A 14,599-nucleotide genomic window follows, 5' to 3' on the forward strand; every position below is an offset into this window, starting at 1 on the left:
ACAGAAACAGGAGGGCGCCTGCCAGCTGCATGACCCCCATAAAACAGAACAGGAAATCCTAGCAGGGAATGAAAGGAAGAGATTCCTTCTTTTCTTTTTTTTCTCGACTCTTCTCTTTAATGACCCTTCCTTCACTCTTTGGCCTCTTATTTGCGCTGCAAAATTGCAGTGTCTCTCAAGAAACAGGAGAATATGCTGTGTAACCATTGTATGAAATAAAGTCAAGGTGTTGAGGGTGCGCTTATCGGAATGTTTCTGAAATGATTAGTCACTTTCACATCAGTTGCTCGGTTCATTTACCCCTGTTTTCTCACCTCCGTTAAAGGCTTTCAAGCTGCTTATGATGTTTAAGTCACGCTGGGAGGAACATGTATAATCATTACATACAGTGGTTCACCTTTTGCTCTGTAACCAAAGTCCAGGGTCTGTAATGTGACAGGACTTTGTCACACTTCTGTCAGTGGTGTCCATTGGAACGTGACAAACACTTTATCAACGAGCCTTCCTATCAGATCCCCAGGAGTTCATGCACAAACACACTGAACACAACGTCCACAGGAAACCAGATTCCTCATTACAGCCAATAAGATAGCAAGACAAGTTTTATTGTAGTTCTGAGGCTACACATTAATCCACTCAGTTGGAGCCTGCAGAGCCCATCATGTGATAACCTAAGTCATTACCAGTAGTACAATCATAACTACCGTGAAAGCTTTCAGGATGTGGCAATAAAAAAGGAGTGACAAAACAAAAACTGTCAAAATCACATGCTTTTATTAAAAATATGTGCCTCTTCTGTATTTGCATATGCATGTCTGCTTGTGTGTGTGTGTGTGTGTGTGTGTGTGTGTGTGTGTGTGTGTGTGTGTGTGTGTGTGTGTGTGTGTGTGTGTGTGTGTGTGTGTGTGTGTGTGTGTGTACGTGTGCCATGTCCATGGAGATGTCTGTGTGCGTGTGTGATCACTGCATGATTCACAGTGTCACAACTATGCACAGAAACGACTGGACATCCTGAGCGGAAACCACAGCCGTCGAAGCTGCGTTTTCCTGCGACATACAACCTAACACTCTCACAAAGAGTCACTTGACTGGACCCTCATATAGGAAGTGAAAGAGGAAGCCCCTCGTCCATCCTGTCCTCCATCCAAATCTCTGCTCTGCGCTTCACGTGAAGGCACTCTGGTAGACGCTTGCCACTATGAGCCCTAACTGTTGCAAAACAACTGGTGAAAGAACTGGCTGAGGCTGGAAATGGCTTGCTATTGGGGGTCAAATGTCTGGTCAGTTGACATTCATCCACACAAGATTAGTGCCAATCATTATTGAGAATGAAGAATTCACTGATTGATCAACGGGGTTTGTTTGAAACTAAATAATATTTACACAGGAAATCAACTGATTCTCATTTTGTATCTAATCTCGGACAGTCAGTCAGGAGGCTCTCAGTGTTTCCACAGTCAAGCTGAGCCAAAGCAACATTTTTCCAGCAACGGTGGGTATGATATTACAGATGGAAGTGAGTGGTGTTTGACTGTAGAGTCTGTTGGTCCCTCATGGCTCGAGGCCTCTGGTTGTGTTCATTGGTGACAGTGTACGTAGCCTGGCAGCCTGCATTCCTCTGCCTCTCCCCACACAATGGTGAGTATCTGCAGCATTCCTCTGTCTGTGTTCGCTGTCTGAGATGCAGCCAGGCCTTGGCAAACCCCAGCACTCAGCCAAGAGGCTGGCACCACGTTTAACAGATTCTGATGGACACGTTCAAGTGTTTTTACTGAACACCAGGCGTCTATAGGCATGAGTCATTGTGTAAAAGTGTGTCACAGTTTCATCTAGAGAGGACATTTGAGCAACTATGTAATAAAAAGACCTCTGCTAAAGAGATTTTGAAATAATTTAGGAGATGATGATGCTTCCTCTTTAACCTGCTTCATCACCTCGTTCTGATTCGCTTTTTCCTTGCAATCGTTCCTTCTCTCCATCTGTTTTTAAAAAATGCAAGCATGTCTATTCTAAATCGTTTTCACTGCTCTTTATCCTTCTCCAGCTATTTTGCTCTCTCTCTTGTTCTGATGCCACAGCCGTGCAGACACCTTTCCCTCCTGCTGACTCAGTAGCCAGCCTCAGGCGCTGTGGGCTTGGGGTGTTGGTGGCGGGGAGGAGGTGGAGGAGGGTGGAGAGGGTGGGGGTAGTGTGAGGCTCCCACATCAGGCCCAACAGCCTATCACATGCGAGGGAAAAGAGCTGGCTAATCGTTTCTACAATGGCACCCTGCACACTGTCACACACTACCACAAACCGCTCTCCTCGCCAACACATATTGGCCGTATTATTCTGCTGTTGCTTAGAAATACTCATGTGATGTATGTAAGTACGCAAACATGCCACACGAAACAAAGAAATGCACGGTTTGAAACCTACTAAAATACATCAGTGCATGCAAGGTAGCATATACGCAAGCATACACGTACATGCATACTTTGCTATAAATGCTGTAGGATTTAGTTAATGTTTAGTATTTCACCAGACTGTGTCATTTACAAATTACAGCAAGACATGCTAAATTATATTTACTGGAGGCAAAAATATAAATGAACAAAAAGTTTTAACTAAACTAATGTAATAACAAAGTTCTTCAATAATAAATTGATGGTGAGTTTTATTTTCTGCACAGCAGTCGTCTGAGGAGGTTTACTGTTAATGAGATTATTTACAAGTACACTTTTGAAAAAGAAGAAATTTAACTGTGCCTGTAAACAAAGTCTTGTTCCATATATAAGAGCCACTGATTAATGAGCCCTTCCCAATAACATTAAAATATAGAGGAGCATTATTCATTGCCATAACCATCTGGTTATTTTCTGCTGCATCCTTGATGTTCACAAACACACTCATTTACGTCATGTACTCCCAGGCAGTGCAGCGAGCCGACCTTCAGGGATTAGGCCTGTTTTCAGAAGGAAAGTGTTTTTGCACCTGTGGTGTGATTTTAGAGCTGCTTTGAGGTCAAAACGGTCAGGGTTCACACATGAAAAGAGAACTCAGTCCAAGGCTAAAGGGTGGTGCCATTATCAGAGCCACCTGCCCAGCTGAACTCCAAAGAAGGGGGAACGGTGAGAAAGTCTCCTCTGATGGTAAAAAACATGATTTTCAGCACACAACTCAATTGACAATGTGACCACTTATCACACATTATCACACTGGCCTTGGACGGTCATCCAAATATTATTGTAGTCCTGAACCAAGAGTGATCTGTTGTGAGAAAATTTGCTGGAGGATTTCAGGTTGTAACAGGACAGAAAAGCCACACACACAAAAAAAACAACACGCCAACTGAAAAAATGTGTCTGGTGTCGGCTAGAGGACCACGGAGCCGTGTGTGCCGCCGTGGTTGTTGTTTCCCTCTTCCTCTGTTAATGAATGTAGAGGTGATCTGTTCTCTGAGGAAGAGAAGGGGAAGCCTGATTTCCACTCCATTTTATCTGTGCCCCACAGCCCCTGCCAGTCAGCCCCCTGTGTTCGCACATGCTGGGGTCCCACAGGAAGCAGCACTCCATGAAGGGCAAAGGTCAGGGAAGGAGAGAAAGCCACTCGTCCTTTCATTCACCACCAAAACCAACAAATACACAACGCTGTGACTGTGCTCCTTCCTTTGGCTTTGTCTTATTATAATACTTATACTTATCCCGAAAGCAATTTCAGTCAAGAGCAACTGGACTTGGTTATTTGTCCAGGAAGATGTTTCACCTCTCATCATGTACGCATCTGACCAGTCTCCTGGAGAAGTCCCAGCCTGGTCAGATGCGTACATGAACTGATGAAGCCTCTTGGATGAGAGGTGAAACGTCTTCCTAGACAAATAACCAAGTCCAGTTGCTTTTGACTGAAATTGCTTCGGGGATAACGACGACCTGGACAAATGAGAACATTCACAGGCCTATACTAATACTTACAACACGATAACAAAGTAAAATGACTTCTTGAAACTCACACTGAATTCATGTGTATTTTCAAAATGTATATGGTCATTGTGTGATTTTGGAGTAGATCTGTATAGTGGAGACAATGTTCTGTGCTGTCAATTCACTTTCACATTTATTTTATTATACCTCAAAGACTTCACTAACATAGTCGCGTGTACAGGTGTTGGATGTAACTCCTTTTGGGATTTTAAAAATGTAAAAGCCTTGTTTCTTTGTATATTGTTAATGTGATTATGATGCTCGAATAGCTCTTATAAGAATAACCAATACTTATGGTGTAATTACTAAGAAAACGTGTGCATGTGAGGTAAATATTTCACTGTGTGGGCAGATTTTTTGTAGGATAGTAATTATATCAGTAAATGAGACACACTTTTAAAAAGTCACAACAGGTTTATTGATCAATAGCAAATTAAAAACATGAAAAACAATTTGCATAATCATATATTATCTTAAAAAGAAAAGCGAATGAGGAACACATCTGTCCAGCAGAATCAGCTTCATAAAAAATAATACAAATGTAATTTCTAGCATCATTCTTTTCAGTATGTTTTCTATTTTAAGGAAGCATGAACACAAAATATAATTTGAGCTACAAAAGCTGAGCAAAGCAAAATCACCTAAATGAAAACTGAGGATTAACTGAGCAGAAGGATTAAAGTTGTATATTAATAAAAAGGGAATATTCTCTGATTTCAAGTATCTCCTTTCAGACAAAATACAGATAGGCCTGTAGCTATAAAATAAAAACATCTCATACATGTCCTGCATGCATGCTTCATTGTAATTTTCCATTCATAACTTTTTGCCTATTATAACTATTACAATTATTTGAGTGATGTCCAACATTGATTACAACTTTAAGAATCCATGGGACTGTTTGTTGAAGAGCAAGGAGAGCTGTCAACATCACGTCTCCCTATGGAAAAGAATCAGTTCAGCAGGAAATTAACAAACTCACATTAAATACTCAGGTGAGGAAGGGTTGTCACTGGTAGACCCAGTTTCGTGGTAACAGTTTGCACCGGACAGTTTCTCACATTTGAGTTTGTATGCATCCCTCTCCCGCATCAGTCTGTTCAGTTCGTGTTTCAGCTGCTCGACCTGTGTCACCAGGTTGGTCTTTTCGTGCTCCAAAACGTGTTTCTGCTGGACGCGCTTGTAGCGGCAGGACTGTGCGTAACCTCGGTTTTTCAGGGTCCGGCGCTTCTGCTTCAGACGCATCACTTCGTCCTTGCCGAGGCCTCTGAGGAGCCGATTTAGCTCTCTGACGGACATGGACACCAGCTGGTCGTCGGAGAAGTGGTTATCGGCGTTGGATCGCCTGTCTTGGCGGCTGTGCTGGTGGTGCGCACCCAGGACCTGCTGGTCATCCGGCGACTCAGGGGACTCGCACCCCATGTCATCTTTGAGATAGGGGTCTTGGCAGTGACTGCTGGGCATACCTTGCAGGTCGGGGTGAGCCGGCAGTCCCGGGTAGTGCTGGACAGGCTCGTTGAGGTGGCCGTACCCGTCGTACTCAGCTTGGAAAGGTGGCGGGTGGTGGCCGTGGGGCACAGATGGGTGTCCCTGCTGCGCAGTGGCACCGATTAGGGCCTCCATTGCGTCCTCGGGTGTCAGACCAAAAGCCTGAGGGTACATTTGCTGAGGGTAACCCCCGTTGTTGGGTATCCAGAACTGGTCGCCCCCTGGGTTATTTCTCTGCTCGCTTGGATTGAGGTTTGGGGATGCGGGGACCGAGTTACAAGGTGTGCTGCCGGGGGTGGAGGAGACCGAGTCCGGTCTCTGGAGCTGGCTGCATGGCCCGATGAACGAGCGGTCCATCCCCTGCATCGCCTCCTTCTTAACGCCGAACTTCATCAAGTCGAAGTCGCTGACGAAATCCATGGGGTTTTTCTGCAGTCCCAAATGTGAATGCGCCTCAGCGGTCATGTTGAATGGTAAGCCGGTCTCTTCAAAGAGCTCCAAATGTCCAACGCTATTTCATAAAGTCAGTGAGAGCGCGCTTACTTTCGACAACGGCAGTAATTCCAAACTTTGATTTCAGCTCAGCAGGAAAAACAGCACGCGTGGTGAAAAAGCCTCCCGCCTGATCAAACTCTGGGCGAACTGATGATTCTGCACCGCGCAGCCTGCTCGGCTTTAGTCGTCACACACCAGGAGTCCACCGATGCTAGCGGACTGCACGCACCTCTGCCTGCTCAGGGGAAGCGCACTTTCTTCATAAAGCTGCATTGGCATGATGTCACGCCTTCCAGGCTACACCTCCACGCTCCTCTCCAATGAGAACCGGCGGAGGAGGGACATTTGCATAAAAGCTGCTATACGATTCTGTACCCACGAGCTGTTCCTGATGATCATTTGACCAAAACCTATAAATGTCTGCCCAGCGGCACATTATCTTATGAAATATGTTTTTTTCGTGTTACATTTGTCCCCTATTTTACATTTAGGCATATTTACAGGAGTGTTTAGATTTATCACAGTGTATAAGGCCAGGTTAGATAACCACACACACATCCACTTCACATATGGGGTCACTCTTGCTTACTGCAAATACAACTAATTTAATATAGCATCATTTTCCTTAATTTGGTTCATATTTGTGTGAGTTTGTGGTGATTTATAGACCCACATATAGTCATAAATTCCACGTAAAGAAAAAAGAATAGTCTGCAAAACAATTTATTTGAAACTGAGGTTGCTGTGCTCTTCAGTTCAGTTCAGGACACAGGGGAACACTGCCACCTTGTGGCCACTAGCCCACACTGCAGATGTCCCAATCGTATTACCCACCTTGTAGTCACAGACTTGCAGGAGTGGTAGGAAGAAGGACGAAATAGTATTTCTGTGGCCAGTAAACGGAGGACGTGTCTTATATGTAAATTAACAGAGAGTGTTTGTTCATGTCTTAGTCGTAGGCCGAACATCAGATCATGTCAGATGAAACCATTTTTTAAAACCACCATCATATCACAGGGTGTCCCAGCTCCTAACATGTTCTGTTTTCTCTTTTGTATGTTTTGTTTTGGCCCTATCGTTCCCGCATCGGAAGTTACAGGAACACCTTATTGCCGCTTATTCTCACTTAAGCTCGTGCATAAATGGGACTACATAAAAAGCTCAAAACATCTGTGGAAGAGCCCTTAGAGTCTTGATAATTTTGCAGCAGGTCTGCCCTAAGCCCCGACAGCGGGAGAAGGTCAAAGACATCCACCCAGAAATCATGAACCCCCCGACAACAGCTCCAGGATATGCTGTTATATTCAGGAGTGACACCCCTAGCGGTGTCCAGAGGTGACACAGCAGCACAGGATACCAAAGAGTTAAACGGCGTTCCTGCCCTGATGTGACCCTCTCAAGCAGCGCTTACTCCAGAGACAGTGAAAGCTTCACTGACAAGATAAAAGATTTAAGCCAGAACTTATAAAAACTGCTGTCCGAGAACACAGAGGCATTGTTTCAATCAATTTTAGTTGATGGGAATAAAGGAAAAGAGGAGACAGGGTGACTGAGAAAGATGGCTCAGGGTCACATACAGTGAAAGTCACGATACCCTTTTGAGTGTTACTTTTTAGTTTTGCAGCCTGAAATGATAAAACATAATCATTAAAAAAATTTCCCGGCGTGATTTACACATTTTGCTTTAAAACATTCAAGTGAAATTGTTTTTTTCAAAATTTCTGAAAATTAAAAACTTGTAGCAGGGTTGGAAAAGTGATGAGTCCATTTATAATAACCTATATAGACATTCTTAGGTATAACCAATCACCTTACAGATTACACACCAAGTTAATTGGCCTCCACCTGACACCTGATCAGTTGTGGTTTTTTTTATTTTACTTACAAAATAAAATCAGCTGTTCCTTGAGGATTTCACTCCTAGTCGTTCGTGGTGAAGAAAATGATTCGCCATTGTTGGAAAGATGCTTTCAAAAGAGCTCCAGGATAAAGTTGTGGATATGCACAAGTTAGGAGAAGGATTTAAAAATATTTCAAAGGCTTTAACTTTGCCTCTGAGTACCGTTCAGAGTATTGTCCAGAAGTGGAGGCATATGGCTCCATCCAGACCTGGCCTAGATCTGGCTGCCCCTCCAAACTGGATGACCGAGACAGGAAGAGATTGATCAGGGAAGCTACCAAGAGGCTCATGGTGACCTTAAAGGAGTTACGAGTCTACATGGCAGAGGATGGTCAATCTGTGCATGTGACAACAATTTAACAAGTTCTACATGTTTGGCAGAGTGGCAAGAAAGAACGTCACACTGAGTCTCTTAAAAAACATATTAAAGATTCTGCTGCCATGTGGCAAAAGGTTTTATGGTCAGATGAGACCAAAACTGAACTTTTTGGAACTCTAAGCGCTGTGTTTGGCAGAACCCAAACACAGCACACCACCCAAAACACACCATCCCTACAGTGAAGCCTGGTGGTGGCAGCATTATGTTGTGGGCTTGTTTCTCTTCAGCAGGGACTGGGCAATTGGCCGGGATTGAAGGGAAAATGGATGCTGCCAAGTTCACCCAAAGTCTTGAGGAAAACCTGCAGCCCTCTGTTAGACACTTGAAAATGAGCAGGTGGTTCACCTTCTATTATTATTATTATATTATTATGGCTTAGATTTGTATAGCGTCTTTCTCAGTGCTGAAGGCGCTTTACAGAGTCCAGGTTCCATTCATTCACGAAGACATACATGGTGGTGGTAAACTATAGTAGTCACAGCTGCCCTGGGGCAGACTGCAGCATGACAATGACCCAAAACACAACACCATAAAAACAACGGAGTGGCTAAAGGACAGGAAGGTGAATGTCCTAGAGAGGCCGAGTCAGAGCCCTGACCTGAATCCTACAGAACATCTGTGGATGGACTTGAAGAGTGCAGTCCATCGTCGCTCACCACAGAATCTGACTGAACTTGAACAGTTCTGCAGGAAGAATGGGGAAATATTTCCCAGTGTAGGTGCACAAAGCTGGGAGAGACAGATCCAAACAGACTGATGCTGTAATCAAAAAAAAAGGGGCCTCCACAAAGTATTAAATCTGGAGTCTCATCACTTTTCCAACCCTGCTATTCTAGTTTTTCATTTTTTATTATTCCTTCATTCATCTTCAACCGCTTGTCCCTGTCGGGGCGGAGGGGGGGCTGGAGCCGATCCCAGGTGACTTCGGGCATGAGGCGGGATACACCCTGGACAGGACGCCAGTGTATCGCAGAAGAACGATTTCACTTGAATGGTTTAAGGCAAAATGGTTTAATTACACTGGAAAAATATATTTTTTTTTCTGTTTTATCATTTCAGGCTATAAAAAAAAAAAGTGTGTACTTCAAAATGGCATTATAACTCTCTACCAGCACTGTACTAGGATTTATCTCATCATGGCAGAGTGTCAGTGTGGGGCAAAACTTATGCTAATGATAGGAAGCTAACAGCCTAAGTGCACATCACCAGCACACACAGCAGATCATATTTTGCCACAAAAACACACGCAGTAAAAAAGTCACAGCTCCTAAAAACATTTAATTTCAACACTCCAACATAATCAATAATAACCATCAAAGCCTCACTTTATGTGCACCCGAGAACTGACACCATTACGTGGACATTATTAATTTTATATTCATTCTGTATGCCAACCCATCTACAAACTGCAGCAATCGTGTAGTTACTTTATGGGGTTAAAGAGGCAGTTTGGAGACAAAAATGTAGTTTAGCCACCTAAAAAAAAGGCCTTATCAGTTTAAGTGTACGTGATATTTATAATATTTTCCCAGCTTTACCTTGTTGTCAAACAGCCCTGTTTGAGTTTACATGTGGGGAACTGAAGCTGTTATCTATGTTCTTGTCAAAGCCCCTATGCTCTTGTCTGCTTCTCCAAACTGGGGGCGTGCCAACCGCCATCTACTGTAGGTAATACACTGACTATGGATAAGTACCTCATACAGCCACACATCAAAATTTGAAGTATCCCTTTATGGTTGGGGCTAAATGTAGTTAGTGTTTAGGTCGGCCAATTCTAAAGTGGACAGAATTTATATGCTGTCCGAGAGGCTGCAAGCACGGAGGCTTTCACTTCCCCAGACCCACTTGACATGAGCTGTGATGCCATTGTTTATGGAAACAATGCAGAAAAAACATATAATAAAAGAAATGCACTGTCACTAGCACAGTGTAGTAGTTGCCAGATAACAAACCTTTAAAACTGTGGCCTAATTCAAGTTCATCCAAAGCTAACTGACACGTAACAGTGTGTCTCCTATAGGGAGCTGTAACATCCACAGATGCCCCCAGATAAAGTTTCTATTTTGTGTCGCAAAACACAGCCTGCATCACAACATCCATTTACGGACTGATTAGCACCATGAAGGCAATTAGTAAAGGTTCATCATCATGTAGATATCAACAGTAATTCATTTGTTGCTCTCAAAACACAAAAAGTCAGCCAACAAGAAAACCAGTTACAGCTTCAGCCTAATGAAAGGATAAGATCAAACAAAACATCTCAGTTTTCTTTGTTGGATGCATTCTGTCTGACAGAAATGTACCATGTCTTTGTCTCTTTCTTTCTGTATACACAACATCTTTCCCACATGGCAATTGGGGTCCTGTGTGTTTCAGTGGCTATTTTGTAAACACAAAGGGCCATAACTGAGAGCGAGCTTCACTTACATTTCAGTCCACATATGACAAACATGGAGCGAACAAGCAGCACGAGGAGAAAAGCCATGGTCAGGCAACAAAAAGGAGAAGTCATGATCGCTGGAGAACAACTCAGGTACGGAGAGGGAAAGAGAGAGGGGGCAGGGGGCAGATTCCATGTTTAAGGTTAAAGATATGGCTGATTTGAACTTAATTTCAAGGTTGAGACTACACGATGGGAAACTGATCAAGGACCGGCGCTACCACCTGCGCACATATCCTAACTGCTTCGTGGCACAAGAACTTATAGACTGGCTCGTGAGCCATAAGGAAGCTCCAGATCGAGCAACAGCTGTCTGCCTCATGCAGCACCTGATGGATCATGACATTGTTCACCATGGTAAGAGGCCACAACACAAGCTACAGCAATGGGATCCTTGAAGACAACAATGATTGAAGCTATATTTATGGACCCACTCATCTAAAAACTTACAATAAACTGTACGTTGCCTTTTCTTAGTCTGTGATAAGAGGCCAGTATTGAAGGATGCCAAACTGCTGTATCGTTTCCGTAAGGATGATGGCACATTTCCCTTTAATGCGGAAGTAAAGATCTTCATGCGAGGACAACGACTTTATGAACAGTAAGAGCTGCTGTTTGTTTTTGTGCTGGGATTCTCTTGTTTGACCTTAAGGTGCGCTGTCAACCAGGCGTTGTGACCACATACACCACACACAGTCATCTCAGAAATATAACAGTAACTTTGTTTTCGTGGCTGTTTCTTCAGGCTCATAGGAGACAAAAACTCCATTCTGCACCTAAGAGAGGAGCATGGTGTTGCATATCAGCGCTCCTTTCCTGGTTGCCAATTGATTGACTGGCTCCTTCAGAATGGAGAGGCGGAGAGCAGGCGGCGGGGACTGGAGCTGTGCCGTGCATTGCAGGAGCATGGCATCATTCAGCACGGTGAGGAGAGTCCTCATTTGCCCTTTGATGTATGGTGCCAGGAATGAGTGGGCTGTCAGAGGCTGCTGGCAGTGGGTGGCCAGGAGGGACTTTTGCAATCTGAAGCAAATACACTCTTTGTGAAAAATTCCATTAATTCTAAAGCATGTTGTTTTGTACTCTCTCAATTCAATTCAATTCAATTCAGCTTTATTGACATGACTGTCACAAAGAATATGCTGCCAAAGCATAAAAATTCAATAAAACAAAACAACAATACATTTCATAGGTATAATAAACAATGTGTGTGTGTGTTTCGATCACTCGCTGTCTCTCAGGTTGTAGCATGTTAATATATACTGGGCAGCTAAATGTGCTTCATCTCCTCCTTACAATCTTTAGTTTTAGGGGTTCATTTAGCTTTGAACTCTGGGAAAACGGAGCTGAGCTTGTTAAAATATACTCTCTCTCTCTCTCTCTCTCTCTCTCTTTCTCTCTCTCTCTCTCTCTCTCTCTCTCTTTCTCTCTCTCTCTCTCTATTCAATTCAATTCAAATTAGATTTATTAGCATGACCATATTGAAATGCTGTTGCCAAAGCATTCAGTACAATAATAAATAAAAATAGTGAACAATTATGATAATTAAATTGAACAAGTAGGAACTATGTCAGTATGAACAACGTCCAAGAATACAAATACATACATTACAAATCATACAAATGCTGATACAATAAAATACAAATATGTAATGAAAATATAGTAAAATAAATTGAGATGATAAGAAGAATATGATAATAACAAAAAATATACTACAAAAGTAGAAGTTTTAATTTAACACAGACAATAAATAAAGAAGTAAATAATCCCTCTCTCTCTCTCTCTCTCTCTCTCTCTCTTCTACCACTAGTGGCAAAGAAGCATGATTTCTTTGACAGCGGACTGCTCTATCAGTTCTGCATCAATTTCCGCCGCAGACGCCGCCTTTCTGAGCTGCTGAATGAAAGTGAACAAGACGATGACGAAGGTGTGGCAGTGTCAACACAAGAGGACAGCCGTCCTGATAGTCCATTTGTTCTGCGCAGAAGCCAGCCTCAGGAGGGCAACAGTGCTTTCCAGTCTGGTAAAAGGAAATTCTCTGCCCTTTCTGCAAATAGTCACCTTTTGTTGTGAATGCTAGTTATCACTTAATAATGTTATTTCTAATTTAATTATAGTGGCGACAAGTAAAGAGCTGAAACAGGTTAACAGTGGGCGTAGAGGCAGCTTGAATTCCCTTCAGCTTCACTCTGCTGGATTTCCACCTCTTGTCCAACTTTCCTCAACTTCAGTGAGATGCAATCCTAAATCTGGCAAGTGCGCAATTAATATGCATGTGACAAATGTTTCAAAAGGTCTGAAATATTTTTTATGTTTACATGTGTTTAAATACTTTTACAGTACTTAGAAGAAATTATACATGTGAAGAGTTATTGGCACCTGGCGCAGCTTTCATGAAGCGAGTGTTGACGGTGAGTTACTTTAACTTCATGATATTTAACATTTATGTCATCGCTAGGATTTTAACAGCCATTATTCAGTACAACCTGAACAACTATGGATCACTAAACATGACTTAAGTCTCAATAAGTTAATAAATAAATGCAAAAATAAATGTATAAATAAATTCAGGAATAAATAAATAAATACTGAATTAAATGAATAAATAGAAATGCATGAATTAATGGGACCTCCTACCTCATTTGAACAGAAATGTAGAAATAAATGTAAAGCATTTCTTCATTTATTAATTATTTATACATTTATTTATTTATTCACGTATTCATGCATTTATTTATTTATTCATGCATTCATTTATTTATTCACTTATTCATGCATTTATTTATTTATTCATGCATTCATTTATTTATTCACTTATTCATGCATGTATTTATTTATTCACTTATTCATGCATTTATTTATTTATACCTGTATTTATTTATACATTTATTTCAGCATTTATTCATTCATTTATTTCTGTATTTATAGTTTGCATTTATTTATTAATTAATTGAGACTTAAGTCATGTTTAGTCCTCCATGAATAACAGTTTAAATGGAAAACCTGCATTTATCTGTGATTCCTGTAGGGGACAAAACTAAAATACTACTTTAAAATGGAAACTTACTTACTTGGGGTGAGCTTTTGACTTCAGGTTCTGCGACGTTAACACTAAACCATTCTTACCTTTAACATTTACAACTAAGCAATAACATAGCCTACTTCAGCCCCTTCATAATTAACATTAGGAACAAGAACACATTCATGGAGAGATTATTTTTTTCCATGTGTACGAAAGCAGCTGTATCTCGCTAATACTAAACGATATAAATTCCATCCATTATATCTACATAATGTGTCATTTATTTTAACCTCCTGCCATCCCAGGTGATAGGAGATGCCCTGGGCTGGGGCTTTGTTGTCAGAGGCATCGCTCCCTGTTACGTGCAGGCTGTGGACCCTGGCAGCCCCGCAGCAGCTGCTGGAGTGAAGGTTAGATGTTACACACTTGGCAGTGAAAATGTTGGTTTTACCTCAAAGGAATAGAGCACATTTGACTCTGAGACAAAAGTAATTACTATGTACCTCACATCATCTTCTTTAGGTGTGCCAGTTTGTGTGCCAGGTGAATGGACAGTGTGTTCTGAAGATGGACTACAGGACCGTCTCCAGACTGGTGATGACGGGGCCTCGCATTGCTGTACTGGAAGTTATGGAGCCACTGGAATGATAACGTGGCTGGCCCATAGAGGGCACTAAGGCCCCGACCCTCCTGCTCTAGGTTGAAATTAATTAGCTTTTTATTGATTTTATTCATTAATTACTTTTATTCCATGGTTACAATTGTATGGTCAATGAGTATCTTATAATGCATTTGCAATAAAATTAGCTAAATGCAACGACTGCAATGAAATTACAGGTTTCAGACGAGATTGAGGGCACTTTTTTCAGAGCGGCCCCCTCATCCACCTACACACTCATTGAGAGTTTGCGCACGT

At 42.2% G+C, this 14,599-nt stretch overlaps 2 protein-coding genes across 2 annotated transcripts; one reads left to right on the forward strand and one right to left on the reverse strand.

The window, feature by feature from the left end:
- Positions 1 to 4,372: 4,372 nt before the first annotated feature.
- On the reverse strand, positions 4,373 to 6,159 carry mafbb (v-maf avian musculoaponeurotic fibrosarcoma oncogene homolog Bb). The gene has a single exon (XM_083939703.1). It carries the CDS (start codon positions 5,910 to 5,912, stop codon positions 4,938 to 4,940), a length of 975 nt encoding a protein of 324 aa, XP_083795829.1. The 5' UTR covers positions 5,913 to 6,159; the 3' UTR covers positions 4,373 to 4,937.
- Positions 6,160 to 10,671: 4,512 nt separating this feature from the next.
- On the forward strand, positions 10,672 to 14,331 carry LOC310965943 (DEP domain-containing mTOR-interacting protein; the record flags this gene model as incomplete). The annotated part of the gene is made up of 9 exons (XM_083939700.1): positions 10,672 to 10,754; positions 10,840 to 11,018; positions 11,139 to 11,262; positions 11,407 to 11,585; positions 12,472 to 12,684; positions 12,779 to 12,913; positions 13,002 to 13,072; positions 13,989 to 14,093; positions 14,206 to 14,331. The coding sequence occupies 9 exons, from the start codon at positions 10,672 to 10,674 to the stop codon at positions 14,329 to 14,331; spliced, it is 1,215 nt and encodes a 404-aa protein (XP_083795826.1).
- Between the last annotated feature and the right edge of the window lie 268 nt (positions 14,332 to 14,599).

Source organism: Echiichthys vipera (assembly GCF_963691815.1).
Source record: "Echiichthys vipera genome assembly, chromosome: X".
NCBI lineage: Eukaryota > Metazoa > Chordata > Actinopteri > Perciformes > Trachinidae > Echiichthys > Echiichthys vipera.

Bases quoted from the DNA above. Each gene is read 5' to 3' on its own strand.
- mafbb (XM_083939703.1), bottom strand. From the start codon at position 5,912: ATGACCGCTGAGGCGCATTCACATTTGGGACTGCAGAAAAACCCCATG.